Source organism: Daktulosphaira vitifoliae, unplaced genomic scaffold, assembly GCF_025091365.1.
Source record: "Daktulosphaira vitifoliae isolate Bord-2020 unplaced genomic scaffold, ASM2509136v1 Scaffold_4, whole genome shotgun sequence".
NCBI lineage: Eukaryota > Metazoa > Arthropoda > Insecta > Hemiptera > Phylloxeridae > Daktulosphaira > Daktulosphaira vitifoliae.
The window spans coordinates 3,366,805-3,392,027 of NW_026099575.1; the positions used below are offsets into that span (position 1 = coordinate 3,366,805).

Below are 25,223 nucleotides of genomic sequence, written 5' to 3' on the forward strand. Positions count from 1 at the left end.
AAATTTTAAATGTAAAAGTATTTTTAAAGTAAAAATTATTCATTTTTATTTTTTTATTTTTTCTAGGCCCAAGAGCCATTGACGAGACCTGGAACTAATGATTATGTCTGAAGTAGACCGTTATAGTTTTTTAAATATAACTATTACACTAGTCAATGATAAATTACATTAAACAATTACGTCCAATTAATAACAAATATCTAAGAAGTTACCAAAATCTTTCGTCTAGAACGTAATAAAAGTGTTCAATCATTTCAAAAAATTCTGAATTTTAAATTATTTTCTGTCAAAATTAAGCAGTGGAGATATTTCTGAATTTTTTTTTTAATCAAAGATATAAAGATTACTTTATTCTTGAGCTATTTTTTTTTAAACGTTACAGTTCCTATTATTTACTTTTATTAATTTATATTATTATGTTAGTGTAAAAATGTCTAGTAACATTTTATTTAAGCTACTATATACGGTTTGCCTTAATGACAGAGGTATGATGTGTCAAAGCGGTTATCTTGTTGTATAATTTATTATTGTTTTGCTCAAACTAGAAATCCTTCGATCTGTGTCAAATCGTAATTTTATTTATTATTGATCAGTGAATATTATATAATATCTTTTATTAATTTTTGGATTATTTATAAAAAAAATAATATTTATTTTATCGAATTATAAACATGTGAATAGTTTGCATAGTTGTATTGTTGTGTAGCCAATTTAACAGCTATTCATATTTATTATAAAAAGTAGTCCTGTTATATATTTACAAAAAATGTCTAAGCTTTATTTCCTAAATTATCTCAAGAGAACAAAATGTGTTTTACTTACAATTGGATTTATTAAAATTTATTATTATATCTTGTATGTTATCATATATTGTGGTGTATAAAAAAGAACCAGTGAGGTGTTAATAGTGGATAGTTCTATTGTTCATACTAATTTTAATAAACCCATTACTTTTTTCCAGTTCTATTGTAAATTTTTAAATGGCTAAAATACTTCCTTAAAAATAAGTAGTATTTAATTCATTAACTATTCTGAAAAAATATATTTCATAAAATGAGATTATTTTTATGATTGTAAAACCTTGTTAGATAATAAGTTTTTATTATTTAACTGTGATTTTTTTTTTTTTGATAATAATTTGGTTAATAGAAAAATTCACTTTTTGTAAACTTAATAAATTAGATAATTGGTTTGTTAATATTGTGTTATTTATCATTTTATTATTGTTACAACAAATATTAAAAAAATATTTTTATGTTGATTATTATTCAATATTAATTTTTAATAGCTAAATATTTAATACTCGATAGGTCAAATAGGGATCGTAATTAAAAAAATTTAACACCAGATCCACCTTCCAATGTTAATATTTCAGCTTGTTGTCGCCTTTCTAATATTTTTAAAATTTTCATAAGCACATCATCATCAAGTCCATTAAGTTCTAAAAAAAATATTGGTTTCAATTAATATTAGCAAATATAACTTATTTATTAAATTTATTTAACTATAACTTAACCGATATAACACAATCATTTTTTAATAACTTACCACCACCAGTATCACTCGAAATTTCATAAAAGGTGCAGACTGTATTAATCATACCATTATCTTGAGCCCATTTATAGATAATTGAAGCCCATTCATCCAGAGTGTGCCAATAAATATGCCACCTATAAAAATAAAGATTCAGTCTACATATTATGCAATGCAATCCTTTAATAAAACTAGAAAAAATATTGTTATTATAATAGTTAACAATTTAATGTACATATTTATATAGTGTCTCAGACCTAACTATCAACCAAGAATGGACTGACTTCCTATACTACTGTACTACAGCACAGCTCGCTAATGATCACTAACAATGACGAAAAAATGTTTGGCTATCTGGCCAAGTACTAACATATTGCGGCCACAATTAATAACAATTTCATTTTTCTTTTCTAGTTATTTTAATATTTTATTGATTTTAAAAAAATGTACTCTTTTTCATATTGTACAACAAATAGTTACACAAATATATTTATAATGAGTCTATAGAAGGATAATTGATAAGTAAAATATTAAGAGGGGATAGAATAATTTAAGTTAATTAAACAGAAGATTTACATTATTAAAACTACAAAAAATTTAGAAATTTATAACATCGAGTTCATTTGGGTATGGATTGATTTCCCAATGAAATTTCCCATGAACGCTTACAATGAATAAATTTGTCTTAAATAATTAAATTCGTGAGCATTTCTAAAAAAATAATTTCTTGAACTGGTAAACATCATAGTAATGCAAGGTAAATTTTTCTCTATCACAGTAAGCTGATTATTCTTCAGTCTGTCCTTGCTAACAATTTTTATAATTTTTAATACAATTATCATTTTGTTGATTTTTTTTTTTCATAATAATTAATGCTTTCTTAGACAACTTTTAAAGAATATTTTATATTATTTATCAATAATAAAAAAAATTGTGCCATTTCCACTTTATTAAAATTCTTATAACTCGATTAGTATTTGCACTAGGATAAATGTTTACCCATTAAAATGTTTTATAAGAAAAGGGTTACTATGAAATGTCTACTTTTTTATTAGTAGTGATGAATAATAAGTATTTATACTTTAAACATAGTCTAATAAAACAATAATTATTTTTAAAATATTTCACAAAATAATAATTGTATCAAAAGTTATAAGTGTTGGTAGTTAAATTTGTGACACCTCTTTATATATATATATATATACAGAGTCTTTTAACACTCGCCAAACAATTTCTTTTAAAATAATAAGTTTTTAAACATTTTTTTTTTTTGTGGTTTTTGTTAGTTACATATGTATTTCTATTTATCTGTTATAAAATAATATTTAGGTCCATTCTTTATATTTTTTAAGAATTTCAACTTTATTTTTTTTTAATGGCAACATATATATTAAACTGGTAGTAGAACATACAAATAAAGTTAAGAAATTAATATATAACAAAGTAAAATTATTTAACTTTGCAGTTAAAACTCATTATCATATCAAACTTAACTTGACAATATATACTTTAAAAATATTATAAATTAATGATTTTAATTGTCTATATAAAGAATGTTGGCTATGCAAATTTAATTGAGAGCTGAGTAAAGTGAATAACAGACACAAAAAAAAACATATTAAAATAATTTTAATATGAATAAAAAATTCCAATAAAAAAACTAGAAACTACAGTGACACAGTCCTTAATATTTATTGAAGTTATTCAATCAAAATGAGGTAAAAACAAATGATTTTGAATTTTTCCAACTTAAAGAAAATTAAGAAAAAAATATAATTTTATTTTTAAATTATAAATTTTATATAATATATTTAAATCAAGTATATATTCATATTATGAATAAACACATAGTAATTTATAGTTTTAATTATAGTAATTAATCTTAGTATGAAATTTATATTCAATAATTTAATGTTATGAATTTTATAGAGAAATTATAAAATAGTTGTATATTTCATTACTTTTATGGCAAACATCTATAAAAATTGAAGTGTTTGATGCAAACTTTTCAGAAAATAATTTAAAACAATTGGATCTAAACGAGCCCAAGAGGAATTTTCATCAATAGCAAAAATATAATATTCTAAACTAATTTTTGCGCTGATTTAAATCTGTAATTAGATTTTTTCTATGTCCTCCAATTTTTGAGATTATTACTATTTAATAAAAAAACGAACATTTAAATATAAAAAAAAATAATAACTGAAAAAATCTAGGTTGAAGCGAAATTTAACAACACATCAGTGGATAAAATCATAGGTGAAACTATATTATAAAATACCATAGGATATAACTATATGAAATATAGTTCTGAATTTTCAAGGGTAACATCTATTTAGACACCAATAGTTTCATAGAAATTATCACTATAATTTTTATTTAAATGATTTAGTTTGATATTAATACAAAAAGTTATGACCGTTGACATACAGAGGATAAGTCCTCAGAACAAATTTTTTTTTTAACATGTTTGAAGCTCAGAGTATTACCATAACATTTTCAAAAGTTAAGTTGAAAAAACTATTTTGAATCCACTCTTGTAGTTAAATAAATGAATATAAAAATATTTTATGATTAATAAATAAAGAAAAACATTTATCCAAAATAAACCAAAAAGAAAGATATATATATCAATATTATATCTATTTTTCAACAAATTAAGTGGTTTGTGATAAATAAATCATCCTGTATACATAAATAATACATACTACTGACAAAACTATAAATATTTTTTATTTCTATTCCACAGAAAATGTTAAAACAGAACAATTTTGATCTATTATAAATCATTGATAATACAGGGTTCGACAGAAAGATCTCCCTGATTATTATGATTACTAATAAAAACTAAATGAAATCTGACAGATGAAAATAGAACATATTACTAATATTCATACATGGTGCATTTTTAATTCATTTAGTTTTAAATAAAATATCACTTAGGTGATGACCTCTGTTGGCGATACATTGGTTTAGGTGCTCTTGACAGTTTTCCATGACTTATTATAGATCATAATTTCTGATTGAATAACTATGACTTATAAGATTATTCTTTAGAGCTTCCAAAGTGTTTTTCCCAAGAAGAAAAAATTGCAGAGTTAAATCTGACGAACTCAGCAGACATCAGATATCACCACGCAATGAAACAACATGTCCCTAAGAACTCCAAGCGATCGACGAGACATGTGTGCTTTTGCATCATCTTGCTGGAACCAGATATTATCCGTATTGTGTTAGCTACATAGATAGATCAATTTAAGAGATAGTTCTCTAACATTTCACAGTAGCGTTTTCTTCACGGTAACTGTAACATTATCCTCTCCATAATAATGAACCCAGCATACTAAACTTATTTGCAGCACACCACACTGTCATTTATGGGCTATGAAGTGGTTGTTGACGAAGCTCCTGTGGATTATTGTCAGACCAATATCGAAAATTTCGTTTATTAACAGCACCTGGCAAATGGAAGTGTGCCTCATCCAAAACAATAAAAATGTCTTTTGGTCAAATTTTTTAAAAATCTTGTCAGGTTGTTACATTTAAAGTCATTCAATTCTTATGCGATCACTATCTTGTGTTTTCAAATCTCTTTGCAAAATTCTCCGATCAAAAAAATGTAAGACAGTTCGAGTGTTTTCATGCGGTGTACCTTAGAGACTAAAATCAAGGAGTTTTTCTGCAGAACCCTGTATTATCAAATATTTACCTAGTTTTTGATTTGTCCAATGGATCAGCATTCCCAGTCTTTTGTAAAAATTCTAACACTGTTGTAATAGCTTCAGGTGACAATTTTCCTCAAAAGAATAAAATTAACTTTAAAAAATCTTTAATAAGAATTTTATACAGTACCGATAAATAACAATAATGAAAAAAGTATTTAGGTAATTTAATTTGTAGGTCAATTTCTCTTTATGGTTTTATTTGTAAATTTATATAAATTTAAGTTAGATTAAAATAAAAGGTTTGAAACAATAAGCATACCCAAAATTAATATAAAGCTTTAATAATGACTACCAAATATTAAATGTTTGAAGTTCAAACTTTGAAAATATTTGGAATTACATAACAAAATTCTGAAGGAATCTTACAAAAAACAATGAATTTTAATAGAATAAGGCCTAAAAACATCAACTCTAGAAGATTCTATATTGAAATCCATAGTACACTTAAAACTTAAGATATTTCTGGTTTGCAGAATGAGATGAACACTTTCTTAGAAAGGGCTTAAAATATTTATATCAAATTGACACATGAAAGGCTCTGCCCCCACACCCATTCCAAATCACATATGCCTATATTGAAAAACAATAGAAAAACACAAAAAATAGATATATATTTACTGGATATCGCAGAGTTGTTAAATACTGGTAAACGATCACCTTCTCTTATATCAATAGAACAAATTTTTTGTGTACTACAGTAGTTTAATAACAATGTTCTCCAAGCTTCTAACTGTTTTTTTCTGGTTTCAACATTTGGTTGTATTCTACATAAAAATGATTACTATTAATTTTACAGAATTTAAAGTCAAATAGAACTTCATACTCAAAAAGACAAGTCAAATATGTATAGTTAACTAAAAAAGTATTTTTTACTATTATTTATTTTAAACTATTTTAAGAAGAAAAATTTTTATTTTTAGTACTAAAAAAAGTACTTAAATCATTTTAACAACATAACATTTAAGCTTAATGTGTTGCTAAAAATTAACTTAACTAATATTACTTATTAAATAAATAATAAGAGAACAACAATTAAATAATGAGATTTTACTAAGCTTATTGTGCATAACTAAATTATTTTAGACTGTGTAACTACTTTATGAATAATTTACTAGAAAAATGTAACTACTAAATACTGTAAAAACACTAATTTAATTGGTACATTGTTATCAGCATACAATAACAAAAAAAAAGATATTAACAATTAATTCCTAAGAATATTAAGAACAATATCCTTAGATATTGAATTTTTTACTTATATATCATAACTTAATATACTTCAAAATTTATCCTCAAATAATTGTTAACTAATTGCTATGTTAAATTGAACTTTTAGTGTATAAATCTTTCCTACACTCAATTAATTAAAAAATTTTTCAGGAAATTTAAACCATTTTAAATCTTCAGCATTTTCTCAATTGTAAAGTACTATTTAAGGAGTATACAGGAAAAACAGTTGTTTTTGTCAAATTAATCATAATAAATTGACAAGAATATCCACATAAAGGTCAAATTGATTTTAATCAAATACATGAGTTGATTCATTGGTCAAATACACCACTTCTCCAGATAAATCTGATATTTATTAAAACAAAAAACTTACGTAAAAAATGGAGGAAAATTATACTGCCATGGCCACTGTACTTGGCTCATTTTTAAAAATAAACAGAATACATACAATTTTGGACCTTTTAAATTTAATTATCCAACTTTATTAAAAATTATCACTAAAAATAAAATAGAGATCTATAAAAGTGTTAAAAATTATTATTTAAAATTATTTTATTGTAAAATAGTAATTTGTATACACAGAATATGATAATACTATTTTTACATTATCACTACAGACTGATGATACCAGCAACTAAGATAAAATGACCTAGCCACGACTTGATCGGCGGGACAGAGGGTTATACCACAGATAAGATAAACAATAAAGATTTACTTTGCGGATTTTTCAAATAAAATTATTTGTCATTTCTACACCGAATTAACATTGCAATTTGAAAAATGATCACTTAATCACACAATTACACGACGGCAGCTATATGCATTGTAAATAAGAAATCTATCGACCGACTTAATTAGTTACATATTTTAGGGGTTATGAGAACATCTGCATAAGAAAAATTTTTATTACCTCTGCCCAACAAAAAAAATGTATGTACACTAAGTAATTACTTTGGAAGTAATCCAACCCAACCTTTCCAAAAGTAATCTTAATAATTTTTATTAAAATAAAAAATTGAATATGATCAACTTAAAATTTATCAAATTTGTCAATGAATCATAACAAAAAAAAATTGGGTCCAAAGTTTTAATATAGGTCTTAAGTATAATTATTCTGTTTAATAATTTTACTTTTCATTCGTTCATACATACAATAAAAAATATGGCAAGTAAAGAGACACCATTCGTAATAATGATTTAGTAAGAAATACTATTTAGCTTCTATTTGATTACACAATAAGTATGTTAATATTAGTATTTGGTTAAGTAAAATTTAACTCATTATTATTAAGCATTGATTTGAATTTAAAATTAAATAATGATTGTATAAAAAACTTTGAATTACTATGTTAAGATACTATAAAACTAATACTATATTTTAAGTGATAGAAATATCAATACGAGTATCAAAATAAAAATTGCAAACCTACTCAGTTATAAAATATTAAATCTATATTTATAAACTTTATTAATACATCAAAAACATATAAAAATATTTTACTAAAATATTGTTTTTATAAATAATTGTAAATGATAACATTAAAAATTTGTTTTGATCATAACCAAGAATATATGAATATTTATGCAAATAAATAAACGAAAAATGTTTGGACACATTCTAAAAGTTTAACCTCCTATTATATGAAAATATTTTCATATCATTGATAACGGAAAATTTCCTATTATAACATAATTTTTTAGTTATGATTATATTAAATAATAAAATTTTAGAAAATTCAATATCATTTATTACACATAGTTAAAGTCATTATTTATATTATTAATAAATATCACAAATTTATTTCCGTATTTTTAATGTAATGAAAATAAATAGCTGTAACACAATATATTATATAATTTAAAACAAATATCAAACTTTAATTTTAGTCATATCATTATAATTACTAATTAATATGAATATAAAAACATAATAATCAATAGCAATTATATAAAAATGAATGTTTCAAATTTGTAAATGGTATTGTTCTGGTGAATAATTATCATTGATACTATGAATATAATAATTTTAAAGTACTTCTTTAAGATTTTATTTAAAAAATATAAAACTTTATATATAAAGTTTTTAATATATACATGTAAATGAATTTATATACTTCATTTTTTAGCTCTATTCCAAAAAAAAAGTTTTTTATAGTATATTTATATAAATGAAAAATGGGTAACCATGATATTATCAATTTTTTTTTCTAACTACTTATGACATAAGTTTAACAGAAATGAAAAATGTTTTTACATTTGTTTTGTCTAGTATAGTTGAGTTCTACACCATTTAGCTCAGACCATTTTTAAGGCAATATAGCTAGCTCTAAGCCGATCAGAAATTTTTGTCATTGTTTGTTGTTTTTAGCTAAATTGTGAGAGGCCCAATTCAGTGAAGTTTTCCATGAATTTCCAAGAGCTTCATCAAATTTTGACCTAAAATGTAATGTGGCATCGTGTTCTGATAGGTCAAGAACAAGTGTTTCTCGTAGATAATTAAGATCTTTTTCAGAACCTAATTCTGGTAAACCAGTTGAAATCATCATAGCAAAAAGGGACAGAATGAGTGAACCATGACGTCGTAGTATTAGAAAAGCCTAAAATAATACAATATTACCTCTTAAATATTAAATATCAAACAGTAAAAAAAGAATTTCTATTTGTTAAAAATTAAAAAGACTTTATCAAATAGATATATAATTTATCCTAGTAAACAATAAATTATTCTAAAGTTAAGTTATTGATAAATAATAGTTTTTTTAAGTAATTATGAGTATTATCTAAATGTTTTAGTTAGAATATTCATAGATTCAAACCATGAAAACCTACTTTTTCACAATAGTTCTGAAACATCTGAAATTCATTTGCTTCTTTTTTTGTTTGTCCTTTATTGATAACATGCACAAAATCATGGGTTAATACAAAAGGCACACGCTCTCGACGAAAACCAAATTTTTCTTTAAAATGACCAAGGATGTGGCCAAAGTCAATATGAAATAACTATATTTACATTAACAAATAAATAAAAAATATATTTTTCTTTAGCAAAAAACCTAAGAGTAGCAATATTCACTTGTCCAGTTCTCTTAACCATGATATTATCAGAATGTCTATCAGCAACGCCTAGTACATAGGTTGCAACACAATATCCAGCACATGAAAAAGTAAACTCCTCAATTGCCTTTTGTAATGATTGTTCAGTTTGATTATAGTCTTTTAACCAAGCTGAAAATAATTTATTTTATTTAATAATAAATGTCAGCATATCATTATAGATGATAAAATTGTCTTGGTAAGATAAAATTAATTAGACTTACATACTTTCACATAAAGTAAAATGCCCCAAAAAATAAGAAAATTCTGGTAAATCAACCTAAATTATAAAAACCAGGCCAAAAAGAACTTTCCTTTGGTCTTGGATGCCCAATAGGTTGCTTTTCATTATTAAATATTTACTCCAAATTTTAATTATTTTATTATTAATATATTTTTTAATTTGAAGTGGATTCAGGGTATTAATAAATAAATTAAACTGATTTTACTAAATCACTTATTAACAAGAATAATGCCATATCTCAAAAAAACAAAAATTTTAATGGAAAGACAAAATATATAACTATTTACTATTTAATAACTAATAGTCTTCTGTGATTGAACATTTATTAACACATAATCACTCCATTAAAACCATAAAACTAATTAAAAATACAAATAATTACAAAGAACTTATTATAAGAGAAGCAATAGAAATGTTCAAAAATATCAACAATTAAATTAATTGGGATCTTGGCCCACTGAAAAAGTTATTATTCAACTTATGTAAACTGACGGTACTAGGATATAGAAGTGTGATTAGCAATGAAAAAACAGGCAAAGAAAGATGCAGAAAACACCTATGTTAGACCAGAACCAGTAATAGTACTCAATGAACAATTCCTCAAAGTTCTACCCAATAATTGAAGTAGAGAACAGGAAAATATGATTTTACTTAGTGATAACTAAACAATCAAAAATGTTCATCAAGGCTACCGGTCTATTACTGAAGGATCTTAATAGCATAACAAGATATCAAATAGGCACTTTGACTGTACTACTGGTAGGACATGATCATCTGCTTAAGCATTCTTACACAATGGGAGTGACAATCACCACTGTGCAGGAAGTATGGAACAAAAGAAGAAGATACATTTAACATTTTGTGTAAATGTGATACACTAACCACATTAAGATATAAACATTTGGGTAAAAAACTTTTTTTGAATGACAGGACTCTTTGAATATATATAGGTGCAGTGTAGTAGGACGTCTTATATATAATTTTAGGTATTCAATAATGGCTTCAATATTTTGGTGGAGAAACTGAATTAATATAATTCTGTAGGTGTGCATGATGGACCTATAGGTCTTAGTGCAAAAAAAAAGTTAAAAAATAAAAAAATTAATTACCTAAGAGTGATCCTTTTTTAAATGCTGATGTAGCAGAAAACATTCCTTTTTCTTTTTGTATATTTGCTATAGTTTCAGCATTTAATACTACTTCAATCATACCAACTCGATTATCAGTAGAAATACATTGATATGGATTCATTCTGCAAATGAGAATTATTTTCTAAAATTTTTTATTGTTTACTTTTTAATATTGTTGTAAATATTCCAAATTCCAATTATATAATTATTATCATAACTATGTAAACACATAGTTACCTTAAATCAAGTCCTTCATTTTTCCATAATTTGTCCATAATACGTATCATCTGTAATGCAAGCATATCTTGTCTTAAATCATCACCATTTTTAAATATTACATAAATGTCATCTCCATGGGCATCATCATTTTCGAACACTATCCATAATGGTTTCATTTTACTATCCATTACACGACATTTTTCAGTTCTAAAGATTAAAAAAGTTTCAATAAATAAATTGTATTAAAAATATAAATATAAAGAAAAGGAGTTATGTATGTCTATGCATGTAGTAGTAATATTTTAGTAGAATTAAAATAGTAATAGCAGTAATTTAGTTGTTAAAATTAGAATTGTTTAAATAAACAATGGTGTTATTGATTTAAAGAAAAAAAAACATAGTACAATTTTAAAAACATTGAAATTACATGAATTTAAATGTAGATTAAGACAATGATTTTTTTTTCCATTACAAAACAAACAGTTTATGGAGTACTGATAATTATGGAGATGTTGATTTTTAAGTACATCAGTCATATTTATAAAATAAAAATTTAACCTTAATAGAAATTAAGATCTAGTTTTTCAATGTTTAAAGATAAGTACTAAACAGTCATAATATCCTATGATGTAACATCAAGCAAATAATACTATCTTAACTTGAATAATTGCTAACTTAATTATTATTTTTAATGACAAAAATTAATTCCCAATAATCAAGAAGAGAAGACTTACACCAACTTCAACATCAACTTAAAATTGTATACCTGATTTTTTTACATTTATAGCTGGGGTCTAGAGGACTATGAACAGTTGACATAGCTTCAATACAATGACCTTCTTGAAAATATTCTTGTAAAAAAGATCGTGCTTTTTCTTTGTCTCGGCGTTGTCTTACTAACTCGGTGGTCTTCTTTAGTTTTTCCAAAAAGTCCATTTGACGTATTAAAGTTTTCATGTGTTCAATGGATCCTCGGCAATATGCTTCTAACATGAGACCAAATCGAACTGACACAGATGCTACTTGCATTTCTGATCTACAAACAATATATATTAATGTGTTGAAGCTTTTGTGAATTGACGGATTGCTTGAAATGTTAACGGATATATCTACGTTTTCATGTAGATACATCCATAAACATATCAACAAAATAAAAAAAATGATTAAATAGTTGTTTTACATTATAAAAAGCATTAATTACCTAAGATGCCAAAATAAATAATGACCAATTTTTTGATTTTGTAATGCTCTTGTGAGTAAGAATTCTACTAAATCACAACATAAATATGATTCATGTTTTAATGCTTGAACCAGTTGTAGAAGAAATAAAGAGAGGTCTTCATCACTAAAAGTAAAATATTCAATGATACATGAAAACACAAAAATCATTTTTTAGCAGTGGCTAAAGAACTACGGTTTTAGGGATAAATTTTCTGAGGAGGCATTAACTCAAACGGGAGAGTACTTAAAGTGATAGAGAAATTGACTCATATACTTCTTATTTATATGCTCTAGAATAAATTAAAAAAAGAAAAACATGAATATAGAATAAATAAATTACTCTAGAAAAATGTATCTTTAAAAATGATTTACAAAGTAATTAGTTACCATCACTAATTTTTTTTAAGTAAATATGAACTTGCTAGACTTTTTTAAAATTTAAATAGTTAGTTAAGTTACTTAATAAGTAAAACGTCAGATTAATGTTTGTAATACTATATTATAAATAAAATACAGTTGTTAATATTGTGAATAATAAAATAAAATAATTTGTAATTCAAAATTTTTAATAATATAAAAGAATCATTCATAAAATGTTTATACTTATTATATGAAGTTTAATGACATAAATAAAAAATAGATCTCAAAAATTAACTAAATAAATTTGTCTTATCAGATAATCTATTCTTTTTCTGACATCAAGTTGACTAAAATTGTTCTGCAATTGACTTACATTGTTTGAAGATAATTAATACACAAATTATTTAATTTTACATGTACGTTAGTGTGCATCTGCATGTATATATAGACTTCTTTAGAGGTGACAATTTCGTGTTTCTCCACTGTGTAATTTTAGTTTTAGTAATTAAGAAGGTGGCCAGAACTCCGCATGCACTTAGATCTATTGGTCCATTCTGCTCACTTCATACCAAATTATTGTAATTCAGTTTCCCTACTTAAGTGTTTCCACTCAAGTATTTTTACCATTGTTTAGTATACCGAACTCTATATCGTTTAAACTGTACTTATCACTTATCAAGATAGGTAATTTTAGTTATTTCAAAAAAATTTTATTTATTAAATTTAAGATATTTTAACAACTGCTAAATGTTTTTTTTTTTTAATTTTTTCCTACTCATTTTAAAAGAAGGCAGCACTTTGCCTTTCTTTGAAAATTACTACTGTTTTTTTAGTAACCTACCTCAGTTTTTGTAAGCACTTTACAGCAAAACTACGCACTACTTGATCAGCATAAGCATAATCGAGAAGTTCTAATGCTTGTTGTGGGCCTAATAAAGGCCATTTAGAAACAATAGTAGTAGCTTCTGCTACTTCCCAACGAATACCCCATTCAACACAATCTAATAGTTTTGCTAATAATCCAGGTACTGATTGCAATATATGATATCTATGGCGCCACAGTTTTTTACGATCTTGTTCATGCATTTCGTCCAAAGGTTCTCCACGTTCTGCCATTGTTCTATAATAATACAACATATAAGATATACTATTTTTCTGATTATTAAATTATTTTTAATAAATTGCATACCTTATTTGATCCAAATAGTTTTTTAATGTTTGAGAATCTCCAGACGCTTGATCGTTTAAATCTTCTCTTCCCTTTTTTTCAGCATATTCTTGTAGTTTTTCTAAGCTTGGGTAAACTACCATATGTTCAGGAAGTTGATAACTATGATTAATTATTCAAAGAACAAAAAAATTACTAATTTTTAATCAAATTAAGCTAATACACAATATAAATATATTATTTTAAATGTTTTTAATCAAGATACATGAATTAATTTAAAAACAAAAAATTTTAAATATTTAAGTATTAAAATAAATAACTTAAGTATTTATTAAACAAAAATTAACTATATTTGTTACTGTTACATTAAGTTATATATCAAACTTTAAAAAAAAATGTTAAGATCTTCCTATAACTTAAACTAGATTATAAATAGGATATTGATAGTTTTTTGTAACATAAAATACAATTAATTTAAACATTAATAAGCTTAAACTTAACATATGAACATGGGCAAACTAATTAGGGCATAATAATTGAAAATTAAAAAATATTAATATCACAGCTTATGTTGCCACATCTAATGAAAAAGATTATAACTACATATTTCCAAATTTCTGATCACATATTCATATTCATCCACATATTTTTTATATATTCCCAAAAAATAACAGTATGTTTTTTTTTTACTAATTGGATCAAATATTATAAAACAAAAAGTTTTATATAAGTCGTTTAAAATTTTAAAAAGCCTTTTTGAACAAATGTAAAACGTCAGTTATGACCATTTTCATTGGAGATGATAAATGCATAGGAGGATTTTATGAATTCCAATTATATTTTAGAAGAAACGACAATTTACCTACTAAACTTTTAATTAATATTCAAAAGTATATTTTTAAATTAAATTTTTATTACTAAACATAATATTAACCTATGAAATGTTATTGTAAGAGCAGTTGTTTGTTCAATGTTTGGATTAGACACAACAGTGCCTAAAGGATGCAATAAATCTTCATTTTGCATATCATCTGCATAAGTCCACATATACAAAGTAATTGATCCGCTTTTCAGCTGATTTTTAAAGTCATACACAGTAGTATTTACCCAGTCCATTGGTGTTACAAACATTTCCTAAAATTAATTATTAAAATAAATATGCATCCAATAAATAATTTTTTTTCAGTTACTTGTTTAGATTCTTTAATTCTTCTAGTTCTTAAACCTTTAGAAGTCTTTGATACTTCATACACTACTAAACACAAACGTGCCATACGTGGTATATCAGCAACAGACATATCAAATATTAATTCTTCATCCCATGTGCAATCACCATTATTAACAATCTTTTCAGATGTCCTAACACATTCACACAATGCTTTACCACCATGAAACAAAGCTGCTTCTATTCCTACTTCAACAGTTCTAGTAACATCACAATTCAATTTACTTATATAGTTAACTTTAAATTTAAATTTTTCATCAATTTCAAATGACAATTTATGTTTTGTTTTTTTTCTCAATGTTAATGTAGTTCTTGTTTTATTTTGCTCTGTTGTATCAATATAATCTACATATAATTCTTCTGGAACTATAAAAAAATAATTAACAAATTTTTATATATATTATGTTTCAAACAACATTGCTTAACAATAGTTACTAACCTGGAACATTCATTTTGGAAGCAGCTATCAAAATAGGATTGAGATCTTGAGACAAACTATCCTGAACATATGCAAAATCAATTAATGGATGTGGACCAACAATATATTCTTCTCTTCCACAGACTTTAAGAGTGAAATCAGAACATTTTTCATTTCTAGTTTTTAACATCATTGCACGCTTATTTAAAATTTGCATCATCAATTGATCTGGTGTGGTTGTAAGGCCCACATTGAAAGTAAATGTAGTCTAAAATAAAACAAAATTATTTTATTTACAGACATATCAACAAAAGATACTAGATAATATTTATCTTAATATAAAGTAAGTAAAATTAAAATTAAAATTAACAAAAATTTTTTTAAAAAAAGTTGAAATTAAAATAACAAATTTAGTCTTATTCAACAACTATTTTCTTAGATGATTTTATTTTATAAAATTTATGGAATTGAGTCTAAATTTAAACAAGGGGACATATTATCTCTTGCACTCTTCAACTTAGCTCTTGAAAAAGTCAAATAATAGTAATATAATATATAAAGTCAAATATACATGCAGGAAAATGAGAAATGAAAGTACTGGTGTGCAAAATTTTCTTAGCATATAGGGAAGACATTGAAATACTTAAAAATATGGCCTTAAAAAATTTTTAAATACTTTAGTGCTAATATAAATCATAAAATTAATTTGCATAATAAGATTAAGTCCAGAATAAGTGTAGAAAACCAAGGATACCATGCAATGAGTAAAATAATCATATTGAAATTACTCTCAGAGAACACAAGGAAAAAACTAAACATTTACTATATATGCCTCATTGTCATAAATGGATATGAGAAATAGTCCACAACATAGTATAATGAAAATAAACTATTGACGTTTGTAAAGAAAATATTTAAAAAAAAAAAGATGTCCCACCAGGTTAAAAGCATTTGAATACACAAAGTATGTATGGAGCATAATCATAATATTTTGATATATGTTTTACTAAAAAAAATCAAAATAATATTTGGTTCACCTTTAATAATATAATTGCAATGTTCGGTTTGATCACAAAAATTATGGTTTATAACATCACTCTAATATATACACTGTTTAGTAAGTAAGGAAATAGGTCAATTATTACAAACCATTAGAATAATAGAAACCCGTTTCCTTATTTACTGAACACACCATATATTATTAGAGTTTACCCTAACATATGAACTAAAATGATAAATAAATATGTATAATATACACATATTTTTTATACCTCAGTATTATCAAACTTCACAACAATTGAAAAATTTTCATCCCTTAATCTTCTAGTGACGGTTGCTGGTAAAACATTAGATGATAATGTTGAAGCTGCAAGACGTGGAGCAAATTGGTATAGTAATCGTTCTAACCAACTCTGCCTTCGGCGATCAGCTTGCATTTGATCAGCTAAAGTTTTCATTTTTCCTCGAAATTGATTAACTTCTGAACTTTTTAAAGAGTCAAATTCCATTAAGCCTAAAATTCAAATTAATTTTAAGTTTGTTTTGCAGACAAAATTTTATATATTTTTTTTAATTAAAATTTTATATGTACTCTTGTAAGCTACTGTTTGTAATCTGATCACAATCTTAAATAACAACTCTAATAATTTTAATACCAACATAATTTTAGTAAAAACAATCTTTAAGTTCTATTCTACAATCTAAATTGTTAAATTCCTACTTAATATCTTACAATTTATTTTACTATAAATACTAATTTTAACACACCTTTGCCAATGAGATTACTGATTTGAGCATTAAGTACATTATCAGCTTTATCTTCTTGGCGCTCTACAATACTGAGCACAGCTAAGAATGGTCGTACATCACAGAGTCTTTTATTTTCATCTAGAAGCATTTCACGCTGAGCCATTGCATTTACATAAAATATACTGTAGCTGCTCGAGTCATGAAGCATCCCATGTAAGGGATATTTTACAGCTTCTTCCCATAATTCCTAGATAATAATTTTTAAAATGCATAAAAGTAAATTAACTCTTATAATAAAAATAACTAACCTCTTTTAACTCATGTAAAGAAGTACTTTTTGATACTGTTAGTGGTATAGAAACACTATTAGGCATGAGACATGTAACTTCAACAACAGAATCATTATTTTGATTCCAAAAATCGAAATCAAAACTGGGTGGAATGTTATACACCATTTTAATATTAATTGATCACTATTTTTACACCATTTTGAAAATCTTTAAATATTTAAAATCAAAAATATAAATTAGTTTAAATATAAAATGTGATAAATTATTAGTAAATGTTTAATTTAAAACATACCAATTTCATATTTTTAACATTTAAACAATTTTTTTATAAATTTTCATAAGATATTACTCTTAATATACGTATCAACAGTGTCACTTATACATATTTTTGAATAATTTTGATTACGAGTTTTGTTTACGAATTCATGAGCTATAAAAATACTGTAGTTTTAGTGTATGCTTATGTTATTTATTTTTTTTTTATTATTTTGGAAAAAATTTGTCGTTTTTGATTACTTATCACGATTTTAGATATAAAAAATCATTATAAGAATTACCTAAACTCTATTTTAGTAAGTAACCACAAAACAATAACACTTACCAATATAATGATATTACATCAGGGAGATTATTAGAGAAAAATAAGTGAAACGTAGATTGTCGCTCTTTTACAGGTAGACACTTATTGAAATGAAATTCGCACAAAAATTAACAATAATTTTTTTGATCAGTTATTATGATTGTTAATCTAAATATATGATTTATTATAATATATATATATATATATTTTAACATTATATAATATATCTTAAAAAATATTTTTATAGATTAAAATAAATATTATTTGTATAATTTTTAAACGATTAAAAGTAATACCTCTGTTCTTGAATAATAGTAATAAATGACCATTATTATTTGTTCATCGAGTTTATTTTCGATAACTTTTCCTTAAAAAAACAATGAGTATTATTTTAATTATTAATTTTTACAGGTATAATAAAATGACCTTTTCCAAAATATTTTTCTGAATCTATACCTAGCCTTCGAATGTTGAATAAAAAAAATGATTATAGTTTTGAGTCAAAACTTTTGACTATGTTAAGATGTTCTCAAATTTTAAAATAAAAAATTATTGTTTTAAAATGAGCTTTTATTGAATTCTAATACAATATTTAATAATATTTTATAATAAATAAAGATAAGTTTTCAAAAATTAAAACAGGTTGAAGTGGGATAAATCTAAAAGCATTTTTGAAATAAATACACAAGTTTTTATTTTGAACTTACATTAAATATCATAGCAACACATAAAATACCAAAACTTTTCAATTAAAAATAAAATCTGCTTAATTTTCTTATAGAAAAAATGAATTTAAAATTTCCTCATTCGTTTACATTTACCCCGCATCTCTCTATAGTTCATATAAAATTTTTGCTTTTGAGAAATTTCAATTTTTTTTTTTTATACTTTTTCAAAATTTTATATAAGTCGTCTTTCTAAAAAATTAAGAATTGAAGGATTATTTTTTTTTACTCTTTTTAATAAATAATAAATATTAATGATTATTATAATGCATTAAGCCAGTGACGGTGTTTTTTAAGAGAGTAATCAAATTCATTAAACCTACTAGTGTTAATAAGAAGGTCCTTTTAGACGACTAAAGTAACATTAGGAGAAATATGTTATCCTCTTTCCACTCTTGCATTTGGAAAAGGTACATAATTAAAGTTATACCAAATTAATAAAATTCTGAGGCATGAAATATGGAAACTCTCCGTCAGGTCTTTTATCTAGACTTATAGTTAAGTAACTACAAATTTTTTTTGATAGGAAGTTGATAAAAAGTGACGTTGGACCTTAACGTCGCTTTTTTAACCTTTATTTACCAAAAAAATTGTATTTACAGAAATTGTTAATTTGTGCTTAATAAAATAGTTCATTACATAAATTATGTGATATTTTAATTTTCAGAATATAATAACACGCATCTAAAACAAGATATTGCTATATACTATGAATTACAGTATTTGCATTTCGAATAATTTCTCGTATACCCTATTATCAATTTGAAATGAATGTAGTCCGTATTTCATACGCATGAATCGTTTGATATTGTCTACATTTATTCCGTACTCCTTATTTGATATTTTATTTCGTATTAAAGTTTATAGTTATAATTTCTCATATTTTTCTGATAATTTGTTAAATTTATAAGAGTGCAGTTCTAAATATAATTTGAAAAATATTTAATCTGATGTTAGAAAAAGGGATGTCAAAAATTATTGTAAGATTGTAGACGTCAACAAAGTATATCTTATCAGCTGTACGCGAGTTTTCAAGTGAAGTAACTTTCTACTAGTTGCCTAATTTTTAGTAGCCATCTCAATATTTGTATATTGATTCTATCTTTCATAATAAGACCATGTTAAGAAGTCGAGCAGATGGACTTGTGCAGCGTCGAAATGTTAACAGGGATAATACAGATGGTGTGTTTAGAGAAAATGGTCATTCTGCGGAGAAACCTGATTATGAGGAAGATTTAGAAGATGGTGATTCTAAAGAAACACGACTAACATTAATGGAAGAAGTTTTATTGCTCGGTCTTAAAGATAAAGAAGTGAGTAAATCAAGTTTATAATTATTTAATAATAGTTACACATGGTTAGAATTTTATAAATTTTAATACACGTATCATAAATTAAATTATAATGAATATTTTAATTCTACTTCAAATCTACATTTGTTTGATACCTATACTTTTAATTTATAATATTCAAGAGTATATAATATATATAATATAGATTTTAATCAACTCAATCTTAATTATTGAAAGTGACAATAATAAGAGGTGTATATATAGTGGTCAAAGTGGCTCATAATTAGTGGAGTGATAACCTCCATTTTAATTTTACTGAATTATTATTTTTGGTTAACACGCTAAATGTTAAACATTATATACTAATTTTGGTAAATTTTAATTATCATAATTAAAAGATAATATTATGGATACTTTACAAATTATTAAACTAACAATAATAGTATATATTTAAGAAAATTTAATTAAAACAATTATAAAAATACAAAATTATAATTTATAAGTAATAATTGAAAAACACCAATATAAATTGATAAGCTTAAATTACATTGTACGTTATTAAGGGGTGTATTATTTTGAACAAAATAAATGATGCAAAATTAATATTAAAAAATATTTAATAAAATATTTTTGGTATTAAATGGTTATAAATAAAAATGTATAATATAAATTTTAAATCAATATAAGTTAATTTTTTTTTACAAGTTCTCTATTTCAGTTCTTTTTATATAAATGTACAACTATAAATAAGAAAATTAATGTCACTCAATTGCTGTTCAAGTAATAATAGTCTCTTTCAATTATAACAGATTTAATTAATACAGTGAGACTTCTTTTTAATGGTACTGCTGAGGATAAAATAATTTTCTGTTGAAAGAAGATTTCACTGTATCAATAATTTATTGACGTTTTGTATATCAATAAAATGCAACACTAATATATTCTACATTTAAAATTAAAGATTGGCAATGTAATGCAATATCTCCAGCTAATTATCTCCATATTTTATGTAGTATACCAGTTTTAAATAGTAAACTAGACAATAAGAATGTCACCATAATAATATATTTTGCTGTCAAGTAAAATTAAATCCATTTATCATTTAAATCTAAGGTAATTATTTTTGTATTTTAAAAAGTTTTTGTCTCCTGAACAATAAAAAAAAAAAAATAAACATGGCTTTGTTTCTAAATTATCTTTAAGAAATAAATAAATAAATAATTATATTTAAGAAATATTTTTTGTCACCTTATAAAATTTCATTGAAAAAAAACCAAATTTATTTTTTGACAAAAAAAAAATGTAAAAAATAATTAGCCAGTTACCTAACAAAAACATTTTTTTTAATTGTTCAGGTAACAAAAAAAACTTTTTAATATGCAAAAAAATGTTGGAAGTTATATTAATAAACATACAAATTTAAATTACAAATATTTTGTAGGGTAAGTGGTATTATTAATCTTGTAACTTTTTATAACTTTTACATAATTCTTACAAATGGTTCAATTGAAAACAATATTTATTAATCGACTATAAATAATCCAATCATTCACAATATTGTACCTAATGCTAGTATTTTATTACAATCTTCATCAAACAGGTTTGCAATAAATAATTTTTCAGTTGGAATTCATAAAGAAATTGTGATAGAACAGGAAACAGTACAGTTCGTTGTTATTAAATATATATTTTTTAGATAGAGAACATTCTATTATTTAGGTACATTGACCTTGAGATATGATATGATAACTGGCTCATCAGATACATTCCTGGTATCTCATTGCTTCACTTATGATGATAACATTTATATATTAAAAAAACTTCTCAACTCCAACATTTTGTATAAGCCTTCGTATCAGTTTAATAATGTAACATGTATTTTAATTATTAAATATAAACACCACATTAAAACAAAATTTAAATACAATAAACAATAACACAGTTGGGTCACGACACTGTATGGATGTGGGATAATTGGGACAAGTATAGATGATATCTGACAGTGATTAAAATCACTATCATAAGAAATACTTTGATGCAAATCTGTAGATAGTTTATAATTCCAAGAAATTGGTAGATTATTTCAAAAGCAACATAAACTCTTATTTCTTTAATTATACAAGGAATCCTACAAGGAACTTTCATCGTAATCAAAAATATACTTTTCTAAATAAACTTTTCTCACTGTTTACAAAACTGAAATTAAACTTTTTCTATCACTTCTAAGTTTTGATATTATTACTAATTATAAAAAAAACCGAGAATTTTAACACAATAATAGCATATTTTTGAATACGGTAGCCATTTTCACACATAAAGACAAAATAAAGTTCGAATTTTTTTTCCATATTAAAGTATATTACATAAGATTTAATTTATAATATATATATATCAGTATTTCCAGACCATATTCAAAATTTGAGTTAATGAAGTTCATTTTTTGTGAAAAAGTTGCCTTTTTGAAATCCCCATGTATGTTAGGTTTACATGATTATGTAAACATCAAATGTTCACAAAAATATATTAAATGATAGGTAAATACCTAAGGTATCTATAAAAAAAAAAAATTATCATTTTGAATTACCCCTGGAGGCAGGTGAAGGGTCAGATTTAAAAAAAATATATACCAAATAATAGGTAAATATCTAATTTATTGAAAGAAAAATTGTGTCTATTCATTTATTTTTCAAAAAGTTATGGCAGTTTTAAGTAAAAAAAAATTTTAAAAATGTCAAAAATTACTGATTTTTAAATTTGTAATTTTTTTTTGAGATTTCCCCTATTTATGGGGAATAAGGGAAACTTTTTCAATTTTGATGGTAATTTTTTCTACTAGGTTCGGATCGGTGAGAGCTGAAGAAAAGTGGTTACTGCCACAAAAAAAAACATCATTCTAAATTAATACCTTCTAAGCTTCGTATCAAAGCTAAAAATACTCTGTCAGAAAACCCTTCAATTTGATCACATTATCACTAATAAAATACATTTTATCCTATTTTTATTTTAAAATTGTTATAGTGTTAAAAAAGTTAAGGGACATTATATGTGTCTTAAAAGATGGAGATCTATTTGATTGAATGTACAGCATGATTACATTAGTTATGTATTTTAGGGTTACACTTCATTTTGGAATGATTCAATTTCATCAGGTTTACGGGGATGTATACTTATTGAACTTGCTCTTCGACAAAGAATTGAATTAGAAAAAGCTGGAATGCGACGAAAAAGTTTACAAACAAGGAAAGTGTTAATAAAAAATGATACTCCAACAGGTGATGTTCTTCTTGATGAAGCTTTAAAACATATCAAAGAAACTAACCCACCTGAAACTGTACAAAGTTGGATTGAATACTTAAGCGGTATTTCGTTTATAAATATAAATCGTTTTTTAAAAGTTATAATCATAAATATTTTTATATTAATTTTACTATAAGGTGAAACTTGGAATCCTTTAAAAATTAAATACCAGTTAAAGAATGTGAGAGAACGATTAGCAAAAAATTTAGTAGAAAAAGGTGTTCTTACAACTGAAAAACAAAACTTTCTTTTATTTGATATGACTACTCATCCATTGACAGATAATGAAGCTAAACTTAGACTAGTCAAGAAGGTTAAAATATTATTAAATAAAAATAATTTTTATTAAAACAAACGTATAATTTTTAAAAATTAAAAATTTTAAACACTTTATTAATAGGTACAAGATGCAGTATTATCTCGATGGATTAACGATCCACATCGAATGGATAAACGGCTTTTATCGTTGTTACTTTTAGCTCAGGCCTCGGATGTATTAGAAGGTGCATTTTCTCCTCTCAATGATGAGGACTATGAATTGGCAACTAGAAGATTAAGAGAGTTATGCGATATGGATTTAGAAGTAGAGTCAATGAAAGGTCCTACAAATGATGTTATTTGGGCTGTATTTGCAAATTTTAATAAATAAGTAATGACCAAAATGTTAATCAACATTTATAAACAATTATATTCAACGGTTATTTTTAATATACCTGTATTAATATTATTATATACAAAATTGTTTAGTATGTCTTTTTGAGATATAGCTTTTTTAAAATTATTTTCACATCTTCATCTAAGTTATCATTAAAATTTAGACTGTTGTTAAAAAATGAAAAATTAATGTAACAAGGGTAGAAGTGTTTTTATTTTTATATAGTCTAAACTGATAATGAAATCATAATAAACTACTTCAAAATTGGAGGCCTTTATTTTGTATTATATAATATGAATAAATGTAGGTCTTTTTATTATTTAAATAATAAAACAATTTTTTTAATTTTACACACATTTTATTTTTTTCTTAAAATATTTTCTTTTGTAGTCATGCAAATTTATTTATACTGTATTAAAAATAGTTATGATTAAACCAATTATTATTAGAGTATTGTTAATTTATTATAATTTGATTGATTACTCATACTGATTCAATTTAAAATATTAGTTTTTTAATAATACCTTGAAAATAAAGCTTTCAATTAACAGTTTTATTAAGTGTTCAAATGTTCCCATTTATTGCATTTAAAAATATTAATTACAATTTATAGTGCCATAGACACTTTTCTATTCTTCAAAAATATAATAATCTAGAGTTAAATTTCATACTTAATGTTTCTGTCCAACTTCAATATAATTTTATAACTAATAATTATTAAATAATGTCTATTAAGACATTTAATTTTAATTTTGTGTCTTCCATTAATTTAAACTTCTTTTTTTTACAAAATAATTAAAAATTACATAAATTATTACTAGTGGTACAATCAGATATAAATTATATGTTTAATTAGTGTTTCATATTTGAAGGTATTGTACATTATTACTCAAATTATTGATATTTTCTGAATTATTTTATTAAATAAACCCACTTTATTGTTTTGATAGAAGTTATGTATTATTTTCTGTTTTGTTATACAATTACTTGTATTGATTAAAAACAACTTTTATTTTTTACTTATTAATGCAAAGATGTTTTGGAAATTAAGGTTACATGAATGGCTGTG

At 24.1% G+C, this 25,223-nt stretch overlaps 4 protein-coding genes across 12 annotated transcripts in view; 2 read left to right on the forward strand and 2 right to left on the reverse strand.

The window, feature by feature from the left end:
* The window catches only part of LOC126905924 (very low-density lipoprotein receptor-like), a 45,875-nt gene extending 44,677 nt beyond the window's left edge, over nucleotides 1-1,198 (forward strand). For all 7 annotated transcript variants that reach the window (XM_050686082.1, XM_050686075.1, XM_050686078.1 and 4 more), the window contains one exon: nucleotides 67-1,198. In XM_050686082.1, coding sequence (XP_050542039.1) covers nucleotides 67-111 — 45 coding nt within the window. In that variant the 3' untranslated portion in view covers nucleotides 112-1,198. The remainder of the gene's footprint in view (nucleotides 1-66) is intronic.
* A 2-nt stretch (nucleotides 1,199-1,200) lies between these two features.
* Nucleotides 1,201-7,084, reverse strand: LOC126905925 (vacuolar protein-sorting-associated protein 25). Its single transcript, XM_050686083.1, has 5 exons — nucleotides 6,862-7,084; nucleotides 5,877-6,022; nucleotides 5,243-5,330; nucleotides 1,549-1,670; nucleotides 1,201-1,441 (listed from the first exon to the last, which is right to left on the reverse strand). Exons 1-5 carry the CDS (start codon nucleotides 6,909-6,911, stop codon nucleotides 1,329-1,331), a joined length of 519 nt encoding a protein of 172 aa, XP_050542040.1. The 5' UTR covers nucleotides 6,912-7,084; the 3' UTR covers nucleotides 1,201-1,328.
* A 966-nt stretch (nucleotides 7,085-8,050) lies between these two features.
* LOC126903580 (phosphatidylinositol 4,5-bisphosphate 3-kinase catalytic subunit delta isoform) lies at nucleotides 8,051-18,097 on the reverse strand. Its single transcript, XM_050681805.1, has 16 exons — nucleotides 17,898-18,097; nucleotides 17,624-17,812; nucleotides 17,334-17,562; nucleotides 16,838-17,079; nucleotides 15,588-15,834; nucleotides 15,114-15,514; nucleotides 14,858-15,057; nucleotides 13,945-14,085; nucleotides 13,597-13,875; nucleotides 12,376-12,519; nucleotides 11,941-12,210; nucleotides 11,193-11,381; nucleotides 10,935-11,077; nucleotides 9,562-9,713; nucleotides 9,318-9,488; nucleotides 8,051-9,085 (listed from the first exon to the last, which is right to left on the reverse strand). The coding sequence occupies exons 2-16, from the start codon at nucleotides 17,768-17,770 to the stop codon at nucleotides 8,837-8,839; spliced, it is 3,204 nt and encodes a 1,067-aa protein (XP_050537762.1). The 5' UTR covers nucleotides 17,771-17,812; nucleotides 17,898-18,097; the 3' UTR covers nucleotides 8,051-8,836.
* Nucleotides 18,098-19,589: 1,492 nt separating this feature from the next.
* Nucleotides 19,590-24,546, forward strand: LOC126903581 (Golgi phosphoprotein 3 homolog sauron). Of its 3 annotated transcripts, none has more exons than XM_050681809.1 (5): nucleotides 19,590-19,945; nucleotides 20,026-20,223; nucleotides 23,315-23,561; nucleotides 23,637-23,812; nucleotides 23,900-24,546. In XM_050681809.1, exons 2-5 carry the CDS (start codon nucleotides 20,029-20,031, stop codon nucleotides 24,146-24,148), a joined length of 867 nt encoding a protein of 288 aa, XP_050537766.1. In that variant the 5' UTR covers nucleotides 19,590-19,945; nucleotides 20,026-20,028; the 3' UTR covers nucleotides 24,149-24,546. The 3 variants fall into 3 exon arrangements, with proteins under 3 accessions (XP_050537766.1, XP_050537764.1, XP_050537763.1); XM_050681807.1 differs by having other exon boundaries at nucleotides 19,591-19,950; XM_050681806.1 differs by having other exon boundaries at nucleotides 19,591-20,223.
* The last annotated feature ends 677 nt before the right edge of the window (nucleotides 24,547-25,223 follow it).